At 42.9% G+C, this 17970-nt stretch overlaps 1 protein-coding gene across 3 annotated transcripts in view; it reads right to left on the bottom strand.

Moving 5' to 3' along the window:
* Positions 1 to 697: 697 nt before the first annotated feature.
* The window catches only part of Adam23 (ADAM metallopeptidase domain 23), a 146964-nt gene continuing 129691 nt past the window's right edge, over positions 698 to 17970 (bottom strand). Inside the window, 2 exon segments of one of the 3 annotated variants that reach the window (NM_001029899.3) lie at positions 698 to 4257; positions 15653 to 15743. In NM_001029899.3, the coding sequence (NP_001025070.3) occupies positions 4209 to 4257; positions 15653 to 15743 (140 nt within the window). In that variant the 3' untranslated portion in view covers positions 698 to 4208. 3 annotated transcript variants of the gene reach the window in all.

Here is a 17970-nt window from a genome sequence, read left to right as displayed (position 1 = left end):
TTCAGACCCAGTAGCACCGGCTGCTTTAGGGGAACTTGAAGATGACTAAGGGGAGATGAGAGTCAGTTAGACTTGACAATCATGCTGGTGAGGTCATGAGCTCAGCGGCACACAGGCTCATCACTGAGTCTGGAAAGTTCCTTCAGGAAATGAAGAAGGCTGCAAGACTTTCGTGATGACAGCCGTGTAGGACAGCATCTATGTGTGTCTGTGCTGTATCACACAGATAACTGAGGCATGGCAGAGGGTGCAGGGAAAAGACAGTGCAGATGCTCGCCAGGAGGAATGTAAACGGTTGGCTAATTTTATATGGGCTATCAGGGGCTCTAACTTTAAATGTTTTTGATGATGTAATGCACATAACCAGGTGATGCTGCATGTCCTCTCCCCTTCCCCTTCCGTGTGTGTGTGTGTGTGTGTGTGTGTGTGTGTGTGTGTGTGTGCGTGCGCGAGCGCGCACGCTCGTAAGTTTGTGCACACACATCTGCACACCTTCATTGTTAATTTGGTACCAAGTCAAAGTGTGGATGTTACTGCTAGCCAGCCACTCTTTAAACTCAGAGGACAGACACTAAAAACACAAACTAAAATCATCAGTGGCGTGATTCTTGTCCTGTTTGTTTGTTTTGCTTCGTTGCTTTCTCTTTCATATGAGGCAAAGAACTCCCAATGATTCCAATAAAACCGAGTCCTAATCCAGAACATTAACCATTAACCAGAAAGTTTATTTTGCTCCATTGGCTGCTTCAGTTTGCAGTGAACCTTTGATTGAGACTGCCAAATCCCAGGCACATAGCCACTTGACCAATAATGCAAGAAAACACAGAAGAAACGAGAGTTAAGAAACACCAGTCAAAGCACAAAACCGCGACATCCTACAATAATAAAACTTTTAATGCACAGTCAACCAAAAGATGCATATAAGCATGATGGAATCTTTGCTCACAGGCAGCAAAGAGGGTTAGAATTTAACTTCAAACAAAAGTTCGGGTTGTGCATTTAAAAATCACAAACCATTGGAGTTGAAGGGAACAAAAGAAAGGAAAAACAACAGTGGAAGTGTCAGTGACCATAACAATGTGATGGGATAATTAAAGAAAGGATTCAAGTATTGTAAAGTTCTTCAGACATGTCTTGGAGGTTTGTGCATTTCCCATCTTTGCATAGTAAAAAAAAAAGAAAGAAAGAAAGGAAGAAAGAAAGGAAGAAAGAAAGAAAGAGAAATAAGAAAAGGAAAAAAAGAAAACACATCACTTGGCAAAACTCCAGCACTCTATGTGACTCCTGTTGAAACATGCACCTATGGTACTGCTCACTTAGCTGGTAGAAGTAGGTCTAATTCAGTGGGTTCATGCACTATCCCGGGTGAGCAATGAGGTCAGCGCACACCTCCTCGTCAGTGTCGCAGTAAAAGTAGAGCAGGTGAAGTGGGAACTTGGCCATCACTTGACACTCTCGTTGGGCAATGTTGAACAAGGGGAGGCTTGTGCTTTGAATTCAAATTAATAAGGAGTACTCACGCCCAAGAATAAGCAAATGGATGGCATGTGCAAGAGAAAATGCAGCAACGAGTCTGAAACTACATGACCTAACACCACTGAAAATGATTCTGGCCCATTTTATACAGTATGATTGCACTACCCTCGTGTCCATACACACTTAGCTTAATGCTTGTGTATTTCACATATACACACGTAATTTAACATTGGAGCATAGGTTGGTTTACCTATGAAACTGTCAGCGTAACAAAAAGTTACACTGGCATTTGTCATATGTACATAATATTTGGGGACCACTGTGGTCTGATTTAAAACATAACATCGCACATTTACAATGTTGTTTGTGAAATGTTCCAAAGTTATCAAGGGAGATCTGTTTTGTAACTGACATGGTTTTATGTTGGAAAAACTCACCATGGTGCCTCGGGAATAGTAATGAAATGAGTACAGTGAGGTTGGCAGCTGCTTGGTATCTCATAGTGAAGTGGACCCCGAAACATTGCAACAACAGGAAGAGATACCATCTGAGTTTCCTCTGACCTTCCTCCAACTGAACCACTGCCATTAAGTAAAGGGATACAACCCGTGTCTTCTGGAACCAGAAATAAGGCCAACTCGCCTTCAGAGGGCCCTGTTATTACTATAGAAACAAACAGCAAGTTCAAGCGACAGACTGCATACCTACATAGCACCTGTTTCTCAGAAAGCCATCTGAAGGTTAGGATGTTAAGTTATGGTCTGGGGTTGTACATAGCAATCAAGGTTTCTACTCTGTGAGGGTGAAATGTCAACAATTAAAGATATCTTTGGGGGAAGAGGGAAAGTCCAGTTTCATGAAGCCCATTAGGAAATCCTCCTCCCAGTCGAGGAAAATGTAAAACTTAAGTCTTGCCAGAGAGGGGCTAAGAGCTAAATGTAAAAGTACCTCAACGCCAGGAAGAAATGCATAGTTCATCTGGATGTTCTTGCTAAAAGTGGGCCAGTGAAGAAGTAGGGCTCTCTGGCAGGTCGAGTCCTTGATGGGTTTTCACTGTATATCTGTATGTCCAAAGCAAACCTAGGAGAGGACCTCCTCAATAGCCTGTTCCCTTAGAATTGCAATGGGGGAAGATGAGGGAAACTCAGCCTTGGGAATGCCAAGACTCTATCTCCCTGGCCACTTGGGGGAAAAAAGAAGCGTATGGACTCAGACATAGTGGAATCCCATCACAACCCAGAGTCCATGGTCCAGCAAAACACAGAGGTCGGGAGAGTCCCGAAACCACCATGCAGAAATGATCAGAGATGACCTGCTGTCTACACTGGGCTCTGTCACACAGGCTCTGAGGCAGGAAGAGGAAGCATAAATGAAATTTATCAAAAAAAATTAAATAGATACAGATGAACAGAATGGAAAGCTGAACTGTCTCCAAGCTTCCAGCATTTAAAAGTTATTAATTCTTTATTTAAGGCTTTAAGTTCCTCCTCCTTTCACATTTATGACAGGGAAAGAGAACTGTCGAAACCAGAAGCGAGAATGATGAGTTTGGCACTTCTGTGATTAACTTGAGAAGGGTCTCGGTTTCCCTACGGTATATACATGTGCTTATGATGACATCAAACATGTTAGGGTCATCAGTACATATACACTCACACTTACATATTTTGTGTTCTTGTTATGGGTTGTTTTGTGGTCCCCCCCCAGCCCCCTAGGTTTTTTTTAATATTTGGTTTCAAACATTCTAGATTTGTGCCCAAACTCCCTGCATCTGTGGCTACGTCTGTCTTGTTAAGCAAGTGGATATGTTATAAGAGAGGACAGAGACAAAGGAGGAAAACAAGAGGAAAAAGAAAGATAAAGAAGATGTGGAGCAAGCAACAAAGTATAGAGAGTATCTTTGCGAGGAAAACATTTCCATAGAGACAAGCGAAAATGGCGTGTCAAAACCTCACTTCCATATCTACATTTATAAAAGAACTGTACAATAGCACTGTTCAAGTTCCAGATCCCATTTCCAAAGGATGCTTGGTCCAGGAGAGAAATAATGGGTACAGGGCATCAAGAACACAGTCCAGATGAGTGCTGCCACGGCCGGTCCAGAGTGGGCCGAGGGGCATGGAGGGAAAAGGTGGGCCAGGACGGAGGTGGAGGAGTGGGAAGGCATTAATCCAAAGCCAGGCAGCGTCTGTGTGGTCGTCTGTCATCTTCCCCTCGGGATTTCCACGGTAGGATTTGCTGAAGGCTGGCTTGCTAGCTTGTTGTTATATATGCCATGCAGTTTTTACCCTTTCCAAAATTGGATCTTCATGCCGCTGGAGTTTGTCTTTGATAGTAAAAGGAAAAAAAATCATGCCAAATCCTTTAGAAGATATTAAGTGTCAGCAGGCTAAGGGGGGGTCACTGGCGATTTGTTCTTTTATTGCACTTGTTGCTGCTCCCTTCTCCTTTAGTTAAAAAGAAAGAAAAATAAAGGATTCTGAACAGTTTTTTTATAATGACGTGGTCTTTAACCCCTCCCCTTTATTGACAGGTGATAGAGGGGGTTACTTGAAGTTATTTCCAAAAGGGACTGTTGTGTTGTACCCCATCCCCGTCCTCAGATTTGAGCTCTGTAGTCATTACCACCCAATGGTCTTGTTTACAGACTTAAGAGTTCCAGCAGCATGGTGGAAAGCATGTCATTGCCAGAACCCCACAGTGCAAGGTGGCACTCCTCCAGTGCAGCTGATTCAGATGGGGCCTTGCTGAGTGGGATCGAATCTCCTCTTCTTGACGTTTCTTCCAGAGTGCGTCAAAGGAAGATGGCAGGAAGAGGGAAAGAGAAGCCACAATATTAATCAGATGACAGTGAGGGACAAATGATGACAAAGACAATGGTGCCAGTGCCAGAGCAGTGTAACCCACTCACACAAGGCAGTCCCCAAGGAACGCAAGCACAGAGCAGCTAATGTTTTGGAAGATCTGCATCTCCCCACGAGACTACATACTTTCGGGAGCATCAGGGGAAACTTCATATTGTTCATTTTCAGCCACAAATTGGTCTAATTTCAGAAGCAAATGCCATTGCTAATTCACCAGATGAAAAGTACTACAGGGTAGTAGTTTTCACCTATGAGAACTAGGAAAAACTCGGGTCTTGTAACTGTTTCAACCAAGTCCCCAGAGTTCTCTAGCAACAGATAAGCTCTCACAATGGGAGCAAAATCCTTGCTCTGACTGGCGATTTCTGCCCTGGGTGTGTGAGTTCTTACTCCGCTATGGAACAGGCACTTTACGGTGGAAAGGTGGCAGACAGAGTGCACAGGGAGGTGGTACACTCAGGAGAATGGACACAGGCCCAGGTTAGCCAAGCAAATGCAGCCGTTTAGCTCAGTTGAGAGAAGCAGGTTCAGGTGCCTTGCTCAGTGTCCAGTCTCCTAAAAAAGTGACCCCTGTGCTTGAGGAGAAAGGGAAAAATAGCAAGACACAACATGGCAACAACGTGAGTTGGTTGTAACCTCCCCATGGTCTGGCTTCATGTGGGGCATCAAGCAAGGGGCTCATGCATTAGTCTGCATACTGGCGGGTAGGACTCCGCGGCCACCAAGGCATCATGCAAAGCTGGAGGCTGAGGAGCCCTTGCTCCCTCATTCCCCTGCCCACATCCTCGGGGCCAGCTGAACACCTTCACTAGCCCTAGGTACCAAAATATTATAACAGATTCCTCCTTCCCCACATGACCTTCAAAACAGAAACACTACCAAAGCTTAAAATATGTAGGAAAATGTCGTTAAAGTTTCTACTTTCCCAGAAGGCCCACTTCAGCTTTTCTTTTGAAATACAAAGCATGAGCATCTTCATAAAAAATTTCCCTTGTCTCTTTTCTTAAACCTCCATTGAAACATCTTCACGAAAGCCTGGACATGTGGTGGCTTGGCTTAGTGACTTAATTCACTGCCCCGAACACCTCGGCATTAGAGACACTGACTTTTCTTACTGCCCAATCCTCTGAAGTCAGCAATGGTCTTGAGAGCAGGCACTGCTGACTATACAAAGAGCATAAGTTAAGACTGAATTCGACATTTACATGACGTGGCTGTCACCAAATGAACTCGCTGGAGCCGCTCAGGACCTGCATCTCTTGTTGAAGTCCATGTTCTCTGAGAAGATGTCTAAGAATGATTTTTCCTTACTGATGATTTTGGGGAGAGAAACACTGACTGCCTAACCTTGAGAAATAGGGACCCTACCTAAGCCGGAGGTACATTACTGCAATTCAGGAGAAATATAAAACTTGTGTCTCCTCTACTAACATAAACGCTAAGGACAGAAGAAACTCAGAAACACTGAGCAGGACCAGAGCACATTACCCACATTTAAATTCTCTCATTCAAACGCAGGGTAGGTCCGCATTCAGAACAGCCAAGTAGCATGTCTTAAAAGAGAGAGCTGAAATTCTACTTCAGTCTGGTACCCATGAAACTGCAGTGCCCAGAAGTGTGTGTTCCTCTCCAGAGTCAAATTTGAAGCTTAGATTATTCTTTTCCCATTGAACAGCATTCTAAAGCATTACTAAGTTCTTTGGTCAGACTGAGAAGTCATTACCTCATAGAACCACACATTTTCTGAACAGTACTGAAAGAGGACTGGAGGACATTTTCTATTCCAATGAAGTCCCAGCAGTGAAGAAAGCAAGCTGTGGTTCAGGGCAGAGGGAACCCAGAGATGAGCAGAGAGGGATAGCTCTGTAAGGCCTCTGTGACGTTCCCTCATAGCTTAGCCATACATCCACTGTAGATCACTGTACGTTGAGTACTGTCCTGAATTTTCTATATGACTTTTTGTTCAGTTTTAGTGTGAAAGTAAAAACTACAATAGACAGGTCCTTGCTGGCTTCCTTCCCAAACCATTTCATCTAAATGCCCTTTGCTCACTGGATGAAGGCAACTTTGTTAGCACAACCAGAAGAGTATTTCTGGATCACTGTAAAATATCAACGCAATCTATTAGCCTCATAATGACACTACCTTTTTATCGGGAAACTTAAGCTTTTTCCTATAATGCATGTATTATAAACATACACATCCATACATCAGTAAAGATCTCTAAATAACAATAGCTCCTATCAAGGGCCTTCTAAAAAGGATGTAGAGTTTCCTACTGTTACCACCCTTAAAAATTATGTGTGAATGTTTTCCTGAAAGCATGTAAGTGCACTCATGCATGCCTAATGCCAGAGGACACTCGGAGAGACCTCCAGATCCCACTGGAACTACAGTGTTAGACAGCTGCAAGCCACCATGTGGGTGCTGGGAACCAAACCCCAGGCCTTTAAAAGGGGTACCAAGTGATCTTAGCTGCAGAGCCATGTCTAGCCACCTACTGCCTCTCATCTTAGTCCCCATACTCCTCATCAACACACACACACACACACACACACACACACACACACACACACACACACACACCAAACCTCTAGGCCACCTCAGATTGAGCTTATGTCCTCAGGAGTTTGAGTCAAGAAAACACACGTGTCTTCCTGATCTGCGTGGCATCACAGTGATGTAAGGAGAAGAAAGTGCCTAGCCCGAGAGTCTTGAACAGTAAGGTAATGTGGCTCCATATTCTGCACTAGAATACGACACAGAAATTAGAAGGGAAAGCATCCGCTTGGTTACCATTCTCACAAAGAAACTGGTTAAAATTTATTCCACTGCATCCTAACTCTAAGAAAATCAAAAATACTTTCCCTCCCCACCAAGATTTGGTTATTTTTCTGGTCAGAGTCCTTCGATGGTCACTTAAGAGGAGTGTCAACTGTGACAATCTTTTCTTTAGAGAAGAAAGAGAACAGAGTGGAACCCAGGCTAACCAAAAATGGCTTAGAGCTCAGGGAGGGTGCTCATGCGAATGACATAGGAGAACCACCTGTGACAAGTGCAGGCTCCTTAGAGAACATTTTATCAAGAACTGCTGAAGAGGTTACTATGTTCTCTGCTGGCAGTGGTGGAAACCCACTTTGCCACTGGAACCCATGGAGACCACATGGGATAGTGGGGCCTGATTTAGGATTCCAATGATTAACACATTATAACATGGCGGAAGAACCATATTCACCCTGGCATCAATGCTGTGGTAAGGACTGTCAGAAAACTACCTCACTGACACCTTCATGTCATTTTCTTGCCACCATCATTGCTATCCCTTGCGATATTGATAAATATTGCATACACGTGTGCTCACACCTAAATTCTTGTATTCAGATTTAGGAGGTTGTTCTGGCTAGTGTTTCTGTCGACTTGACATCAGAAAGGAAGGAGCCTTGACTGAGGAAATGCCTCCATATGATCAAGTTGTAGGCAAACCTATAGACAAATCTTAATTAGTGCTTGATAGGGGAAGGCCCAGTCTACTGTGGGAGGTGCCATCCCTGGGCTGGTGGTCCTGGGTTCTACAAGGAAGCTGGCTGAGCAAGCCATGAGGAGCAAGCCAGTAAGCAGCACCCCTCCGTGGCCTCTGCATCAGCTCCTGCCTCCAGGTTCCTTCCCTGTGTGAGTTCCTGTTCTGGCTTCCTTCAGTGACAGACTATAATATAGAAGTGAGAGACAAATAAACCCTTTCTTCCCAAGTAGCTATTTGGACATGCCGTTTCATCACAGCAACCGTTAGTCTAACTAAGACAGTTGAGTTGCATAAACGGTTTTCTTGAAAGTAATAACAGCAACCCTACTTTTAATACATATGCAAAATTTTCATCCTGTTTTTCCTAACCTTTTGGGAAGATGCTACTAAAATAATCGTCTATGTCATATGTTGCAACGTCCAGTAAAAATGGTAACTCTGGTAGTTTGATTGAGTATCACTATTATTCAGCCTGAATGAGGAGCCTCTGTGAGTCAAATGTGCATGACAGAGGTTAGTGGCCCCTCTATCACAGCTCACAACTTCATTCTGTAGGTGAAGAGGAAAAGTATGTGGCAAAAGTACAGATGCAGGAAGAAGGGAGCAGGTTGGTGGGTCCCAGCCTATCTTCACATTCCCCGAGACACCTTAGAATTAAGCACAAGATTCTCAACACCTGAAAGCAAACACATCCATTCAGTCATCCCTTTGGGCCTCATACTTCTAGAAGATGGAGTATGGCCTTAGCTAATGTTACTAGATTCTTACATTACTCAACATGACAGAATACATGAATGCAATGGTGAGAATCCCACTGAACATTCCTTTTTTTCTTTTTTGCATATGGAAGTCCTGTGTACATTAATCAAATGCTTTAGGCTCAGCTATTTGACTGAAAAGAAGCAACCTTAATTAATGTTATTTTCAGATCACAATAATTTTCATACATTAGCATAACCTTACTACATGAAAAGTGCACCCACTCACACATACCCACGTGTTCTCCCAAAGCAATATCTTTCAGCACCTAATTCAGAAGAAGAGTGCTCTCGGGAAAGAATCAGAAAGACACTGTGACAATGTCTGTTGACAGCATAGCTGTGTTTCTTGCTTGTATTCAGGTATCTGTGCAGGTCAAGGATGGTTAGGACTCTCTTCCACATCCAAATTACTCGGCACACACCACGTCTCGGGACTGTGACACTAGAAAAAGCCCCCACCCCCCATCACTTGTACGTGTTCCTTTCATCTTAAGTTTCTACACTCTCAAAGGTTGCAGGTGACTTTTCTCACACCACTTCTGGGAAGAGTGCCTCAGTTTTGGCAAAGATTCCCAATAATGCTGTCTAAAACACTTTTTACAACCCTTTCCAATTTCTACTTCTAAGAGAAACTGGCTTTATTTACACTGAACTCAGTGAAGCTCTGAAGGACTTCCAACTCAGTTCTTCCAAATTATCTCTTACGGGTTTCAAAACTGTCCACGTCCCCAAGTGCAAACAGCCCTCCATTTTTTCCCCTAAGTGCAGACACCCTCCCTCCATTTCGAGGCAGGAGTAACAGCTCATAGCTTGATGCAAACCACCAGTTACTATTAAGATCTAAAAGTAAAAGGTGTGACAACGATGTATGTGTAGCAGGGAGTACAACAGCATCTCCAAATTCTAACTCCAGAAGTCACACAAAGGAGGAGTTAATCACCTGAGAAAAACTTTTGGCCTGTCATCCTCAAGGCATGAAAATATTTACTGCATGGTATTGTGCAGTATCGTGCCTTTCTACATTTTACCAAAAAGGAAATATTACAGTGGCAGGAAATAAGAAGGGGTTCTAACTGAACTCATCAAGAAGGGTCCCTATGTCACAGTCACCGCGCACAGTCAGTGGAGCTGGGTTTGAACCTCTGTGTCCACTCCTCACCTCACGCCCTGCTCTTCTGATGACTGGACATCTCTCAGATTCGAATCATCTGCACAGAGCCTAATCCACTTATCCACACAGTGATAAAGGCTTCTCCCCCAAAACATGCAGTTCAAGCTGAGAGCTAGCCAGGCTGCTGTTTCGAGGTCCTGCTACAGAACAGTGTACTCTCACAGAGAACAAAGAAATGGTACATCTGCCATCGAATGGCATTTCAAGGCAATGGCGCGCAGGAGACAGTTTCTTGGGCCTTTGAGATGAGCGTTTCTTAATGCTAAGGAGGTATGCGCCATGGAGTGAGCCAGATTCCTTTTTCTGGAGGCACATTTGCTTTGTTAAAAGAAAGCATTGTGAATGGAGTACAGACTTTCTATAATATACGAAGACTTTTTCACAGTAGTGGGACACTAAGAAAAGTTTTCCTCTGGATTGAGGAAAACCCAAACAAAAACATATGGCTTCTGAGCTGGTCCCTTAAGTGCTCCAAGCTGGACAGCACCTCATTCAAACGAGGAGAAACCCAAATACCAGGTGCCTATCCAGCTTGTGTGTCTCTGCAAGAATGTGGATGCCAAAATTTCTATTTCACTAAACAAGCCCAACTTTATAGACATCTGTGTAGAAAACAAGCACCATTCAATACACATTTCCAATTAGAGTCTTTTCAAATGCTGCTGGCTTACTCATTAAATCCTAACACCAGAACGAATTAGCAGAAGATGTTAATTTATCTAGATCATATCTTGTTTTTCTTTCTTTCACAATCAGCTTTTAATAATAACATTTTAACTAGCTTTAATGAAGGCCACTACATGGTTTGTTTAAAACAAAGCTTCCCCCGTTGAGTGGCTGGCTGGAGGCAAAGTGGTGGTGGGGGTCTGACTGCAGGCTTTATTTCCTACTTAAATTCATCCCGATCAATCTGGATGAAACTTACTTATGAAAGAGACCACATGGCAGAGGAAGGTTTATCTACGAATATTTAAAAAATCAAGTAACCAGGGCACAAGATGCTCGAAAGTGATTCTCTAACGAATCAGAGGTATAAAATATCCAAACTAGATAAAATCGGGTTTAAAACCTTTAAACACAATAGGTTTTATCTACCATTATCCAGTATGGTCTACTTTAGCAATCTTGAGTATCAATGTGCAATCCAAAGTAAAAGTCATCCTGAAAGCGTAGCAGGCCAGTCACTTATGTCAATGTTACATTAAATGCCACGAAGCCACGGCTCCCAATTAAATTATACTTAAGTAAGAAAATGAAGGTTTCAAATCACAAAGTTACAAGTAAGAAACCGTGGCTATGTGGCGACTGAGGTTACAGAAAACCCCAGCGGACTGTAAACCAGTGTTTAGCAGAAACAATTATGACTTCAAGTGTATTTACTTCCACTACGTTTCCTTGGTCACCTACGTCCACAGGAGCGTAGCCAGGAGGCTTGCTCCCGCAGGGCAGAATGTCTTCTATTGAAGGGCGTGGGCTTCAAATTAAAGTGAGTTCCTTCCAGAGCTTGTAATTCGCTGCTTGCCTGAAGATGACATTTGAAGCTCTGTCTCCTACGTTTCTAACCCACTTCTGAGTAAAAGCGCGTATTTTTTTGTTGTTGTGGTTGTGTTATCAACACCAGAGTCTCGTAGCAGGAACTCAAAACCAGGTTATGTAAGCAGAAGAGAGAGGTGCCCGAGCCACGGAGATGAAGGCATGCGGCGTTGCTTACTTAAATCCCCAGCCTGTGCCCCCAAGGACAATAGCTGCTACCAGGATGGCACCAGCGATGGAGCCTATTATGAGATTGGTGGCGCTAGGACCTGTGACAGAGGATCATGGGAAGAAAGTCATGTGAGCCAACTGCTTTCATTAGCACAATGGAAAGGCGGGTAGGCAGCTTCAGGAGCAAAACCCTGCTGTGCAGGGCGCCTGGTGCTTCCTGTCCTAGCTTAATCCCGGGCCAGATACTTCACTGTGACTGCTTGGATTATTGTCTTTAAAGCTGCCCCTCCTTTCCCACTGATCTTAAACTCAGGTTAGTTAACCTTCCTCCAGCCTTGAAACAGATCAGCCCCGCTTGCTTTCATATATGTGTTTTGTGTCTTTCTCCTGTCCACCCAAATCATAAATCAAACAGGTTTGTACAAATAAAGAACAGGGTCCATTAGCCCTGGCTGCTGAATACATGAAATAGAGTCCATGACAGTGCTCTTCTGCTGACACCCACACTCTCGGTGCTGCTCGCTCTGCACTAGGAGGCAGTGAGAAGTTAGTCGGAAGAGATCGGTCACTAAAGACCTGGCTTTGAAACTTTTTTCCCCTCAGATATTTCTTCAGTGGTAAGGCCCCCGAAATGAGCTTGCAGCCATAGGAGACCTTAAATTTATAGAAGCAGTTTATAGGGAATGGGTAAGAAAGGTTTATTTACATTCCACTGGAGAAATATACCTTTTAAATTCCCATCGCTCATTGACAGACGTTGGAGTCTTGCTAATATATTTTGAAAGGGAGAAGACATCAGGAATGATAATGTGAAGAGGCCGCCATTGTTAAAGTTGGTAATGAGAGTTACAGTAACTCCCGTCTTCTCCTTCATTTGGCCTTTAAAAATCAAGACAGTTCTACATAGTTAAAATGGAAGAGGAAGTTTCACATCCTCCAGGATTTACTATGTATATGCATAGCAGTGCCTCCTAGTAACCAAATACCTTAAGTGCCAACTACATAGACTTGCCCATAAGTCACAAACTAGTTCACAAACTAGTCAATTTGGCTGGTTTTCCTTTTTTTTTTTTTTTTTTTTTGCTTTTAACAAACATCTATTCTTTGCTGAGCAGAATCATCTCTTTTCTCCTCACATAAGTGGACACCATGCCTTACATCTCCACAGCTAAGTGGGGGATGGTTTTGCTGAGAAGCCTCACAGCACTAGAAATGTAAGTGGGTGGATAGAAGGTGGTACAGTAGAGCTCCAGGACTGGAGGGTGTGGGTCTTATCTGGTTCCTGAGTCTTGACATGCTCTTCAATCATAGAAGGTCTACAGAGAATGACTCTCAGGCCTTTGGAGTCAATAAACAACGACAGTGAGGATGATGAGTGCTTTCTAAAGGGGAGTAAGCGCCCGCTGCACTCATTTCTGAACGTCTGACACGTCATCACATTGAATTCTCACAAAGGAACATGGGATGTAGGAATTTGAACCATCCTGCTCAAGAGAAGGGCCAGACAGTCCTAAAGTTTAAAAGGTAACATAAACAAAATCCAAACATGGACTTGGCTGACTTCAAGGCTTGTGCTATAAGTCAAGGGTCAGAACACTGGAGCCGACAGGCCACATCTGGCCTCATTATCTATTTGGGTAAAGACATTTTTACTGTAGCACAGCCATTAATATATATACTGATTATAGTTGCTTTTGACAACACCGTTGAGAAATTGTGATGGATACCCCATGGCTTGGAAAACAAAACTATTTACACCTGCCCATTATAAGAAGTTTGTGAATGACTGCATTTATACACCGCTCCCCTTATAGGAAGTTTGTGAATGACTGTTTTTCTACCCCACCCCTTATAGGAAGATTGTGGATGGCTGCTCTGCTGAAGCATCATTCTACTCCACATACTTTTGTCCCATCTCTCCACAGTGACATTTGGAGAAAGCATTCAAAAAATATGTTCATAGTCCCATGTGTGCACCCACCCGTGAGCAGGCCTACTTTGTTGGTTCAGAACAGGTTAGAATCAGATTCAACACAGAATCCATGAAAAGTAATCCCTGGTGTTCAATAAACTATGTACTAGAATTTAAAAATTCGATCAGTCCATGGAAACTACTGGTTACATGAACGTCACATTGTCAGTTAAACCAGGAAGCATTAAAACTATATGTTGTACTATATGATTCTATTTCCTAAAAACTCATTATATATCAATTACAAATAAATGGACCTTGAAGGGGGAAAAGTTAATAAACCATAGAGAAAATTTTCATGAAATAAGAACACCAGGTCTTATTTTAGTTTTTTAAAAAAGCATAGACTTAGACACTTACCTGTCACGAACATAAATAGCAAAACACCAGCCACACTGGAAAGGATGGATGGGAACCAAGGTAAGAGGACTGCTTACAATTAAGTTTTTTTTTGATCCTGTCCATCTCTTAAGACTGGACAGATGACCAAATTTCATGGCTTCCACTGTATCTGAAGGCATTGAAACTATGGCCACTAAGTAAGATAAAAGACATATTTGAGATGAGCTTTGAAAAACTGCCTTTCCTCTGAGAAGAATTTCACATGAACACATGCCTAGCATTTGACCCTGGGATAGGAACATCTGGCCAACAGTCACAAGATGCAAGTTGCAGGACCAAGTTCTTGTAGTCAAACATTTTAACATGGTTGAATGCTTCATCTTCCCACAGGTAATGAGAAACACAGCCCTTTCCAGGGTTCCTCCTTCTCCTCATCTAAGATGCTTTCCAATAACTAAGGGAAGATGAGTTAAGAGCACAATAAGGCTAGGCTGGGTATGAGGGCTCATACCATAATCCTAGCATTTAGAAATCTGAGGCAGGGGGATTTCTCCAAGATCAAGGCCAGCCTACGCAGTTAAGTTCTAAATGAATATAAGCCATGGAGTGAGACCTTGTCTCAAAATCCTTTTTAAAAAGATCCAAGGCTGGCCAGGCCTTACAGCTACAGCAGAATAGCTTCATGGGTAACATACGTGCCTGCTCCCTTCCTACTGCTATCTTGGTGCCCAAGTTGCCTGACTCAAGTGTGTAAGGAGAGCAGATGTGTCCCCAACTATTGAAACTGAGGACAACATAATTGCTTGTTCATTGGGCTAGGTGACAGATAGCTGGTGCCTCCCTGAGATGCTAATTTATATTTATTTATTTATTTATTTATTTATTTATTTATTTATCTACTTATTTATGCTACTATGAAGTGTTACCAGAACCCCAGTAAACAGAAAACACAGGGTGTGAAGGGTGACTTCTGCCATGTGTGCATAAAAGCTCCCAGGGAACTGAAGGAAAAAAGGCTTCCTAATAAGCTAGTCTGCACAAAACAATCTCAGCTACTTAGAGGACAAGAATCAAGTGCAGAGCAGGGTAAGCAGAGCTTGGGAGAGCTGCGCTTCTGGGAATCTAACGGGCAAGTGACCCAGCACACTAGTTCAGACACTGGACAAATCACCAGATGAATTGCAGCTGTTCAATAAGCTTATACAGGTTGGAAACACACTTAGTATTTCTTCATTTTTAATGTCCCTTGCTCCGATGTGTACAAATACTTCAAAGCTAAATCCTGAACCAATTTTATAACAAAAAAAAAAAAAGGAAAAATTAATCTTCCTTGATGTCCTCAGACAGATGGAGCCAAAGCCTGCCATGTCGGTATAAGTTCATGAAAAAGCATTAACTGGATGTCGTTCTCACTGCCTTTACAAAGTGTGAGAGTTGTTGGTATTCCTAACTGGATATGTGGATTTGAGTAGTGAAGTAAAACTGTTAAAATGCTGCTATGTAGCACTTACTCAAAGCGTTTTGCCAATTAATAGTAAAAGAAAAAAATAGTAAGATCTGAACTTTGAGTCTTGCAAGCAGGAGAGCAAGGAGTCCTGGGCTCTTGCCTTAATGGTGAATATGCACCCAACACTGTTCTATGCCCCACATTGTTCCAGACAGGAGAAGGTTCCATGGTGCACGAGAAACATCACAAGTCACAGGACACAACACATCCAAATTACACCACAGGTTACACCAGCACGGGAAACAGTCAACAGGACAAAGAAGGGAGGGTCGGAGTCCAGGCCAGAGTCACCTCACACACCACAGAGACACGCAGACACTCAGGAGGATGCTTACTCTATGCCCCACCCTGTGCCTCCAAAAATCACCCCCAGGGCCAGAACGGTGCCAGCCACGGCCCCTATGAGCCTGCTTGTGGCCATGTTCACTGTGTGGAGGGAAAAACGGAGATTTAAAAAAAAAAAAAAAAAAACAGAGAAAATCACACACTGGTTTCACTATCATACAAAACAATCTCTCCGGGAAATGCTTTGAACGTTAGCAAAGTATGGTTACCTTCGCTCAGAAGTTTGAAATTCAGAGAATATATGAAAATAATTTTTATCTCCATCTCCACGTGTTCTACTTTAAAATACATTCTCTTATAAACACTTTTAGGCTCGTAAGGAATCCACTCTGAATTATAGTTCCTAGCAGTATGAGGGAAATCTTTAATTGCACCACAGCAAATTTATATTTTAATTATAACTAACCACTGATGTGCGTTTTATAAATTTTTCAAACTGTGAAACATGCTATCATTTAAATGGAGGATATATCATTCAATTTTGTGAAACTCCTAAACACCCAATAGAGCAGCTTTAAAATTCTGTGTAATCTACCTGGGAAGTTATTGGAAAATATATACTGAATTACTGCAAGGTTCGGACTTCTGTCACAGGAAATGGACACTTAGTTCTTGAGCTGTGGATTCCGGTGTATCACTGTGTGTGAGCTGGGAGAAGGGAGGGCCGCTGAAGACTGCAGGGGCTGCTGCAGACCGCCAAGCGCTTATTAGTGCAGAGCAGAAGTGCTCTCCAGCCGCGCACCACCACTTTTGTGCGAAGCTTTCCAATGTCGGGAAATAGACCTGGAACAGGCAGAGATCCCCAACATGTACTCCACATGGGTAACACAAAGTCAGAAATTAAAATAGGAGGCCATATTGTTTAGGGTCAGTCGTGTCTGTAGGTGCAAAAGGGAACTAGCTCAGCCACTATCTCTTGTTTCTATATAAACTGAAGGTATTGAATGAGACTGCCTTCCCGATGAGAACAGTTTCACTTCCACGGGGCTGCATTCTATGCACTCTATGATCGACTGCATTCTGATGAACACAGGGGAACAGGACCGAGAACTGAGACTCATGGTCACAATTGTGTAAGGCTTCCTATTGTGTTCATGTTTAGTAGGATATCGCCCCCAAAGGGAGAGAATCTTCGCTCTCTAAACCTGCTTAGCAATTTTACAATTTCTTCATTTTATCACAAGGTAAACAACATCAACGAGAGTCGAAGAGCTATTAACCAAACACAATCAGAGATAGCCCCTTAAAAATAAAAAGATGGAGACACAACATTAAACAGAGAAAGTCTACTGAAGCACAGGACGGGGAAGACAGGTAGGTGGTGGCCCACGGCATGAAGCCCACACTTCCATTCAAAACGACTCAAACTACATCTCAGATTTCCAAACTGTAGAGACAAAGACTAGGAAGGAAAGGCATTCCAAACATAAAACTTGGCTTGATTTTTTAAAAATGAAATCGCTGCTTTAAGAATGCTCCATTAACAAATATGTTAGCTCATAACTTTTGGGGGGAAAGGGGCTTACTTTTTAAGTAGCAGCTCTCAGAGCTGAAACACACCAGTCAATCCTACACTCTTACAAGACGTAGGTCTGATAAATGATAGGAAATCACTCCTTCCTCTCCCTTAAAATTTAATATTTGTTAATTTTAAAAATTATAACTACCACACGAAAGACAGATAATGATTTTGCAAACTCTTCTACGCTTGTTGTGTAATTCTTCACTGGAGAAGCGGGAGGACTAGGTGGCCCACTGTGCATGTATTAGAAACCTGATCAGGGAGGAGGAAAAAAAATCCAGCAGATGCTTCAAGCACGTATTCCAGGCAGGCAGATGATGAGCCTTAATCAGCACTGAGAAAGAATAATTATCTTCACATTCTTAACAGATAAGTGCTCTTAACACACAGCAAATGAGACAAGGTGGAGAATGGCTTTCTCTGAACTCATCATCACGGGGCCAGCTCCCACACGCTGGAAATTTGTGTAAAGACCACCAGGTCCTTTGCTGTGATTTGGAACAGGGCTTTACCTCTTTAAATGCAGACTCGGCCTGTCTCCAAATCTGTTTGGCAGGAACTGATTGAGTAACCCTCAGGTGAGCAGCGTTATACAGGGGACAGATTTGTGAACAGCCACCATGGAACATTTAAAAACTTTTCCTTGGGCCTTTGAAAGTTCATGGTGTAGCTTTACTTCCACAGTTGTTGATTTATTATGGAACTGCCTTTGTTCATTAATTCTCTCATCCATACTCATTCGTTATCTGCCAACGCCTCCTATGCTGTACGCACAATGACAGATTT

This window comes from Rattus norvegicus, chromosome 9 (assembly GCF_021556685.1).
Source record: "Rattus norvegicus strain SHRSP/BbbUtx chromosome 9, alternate assembly SHRSP_T2T, whole genome shotgun sequence".
Lineage (NCBI taxonomy): Eukaryota > Metazoa > Chordata > Mammalia > Rodentia > Muridae > Rattus > Rattus norvegicus.
Note: the sequence above shows the minus strand (reverse complement) of the source record. Positions and strands in the feature narration are given on the sequence as shown.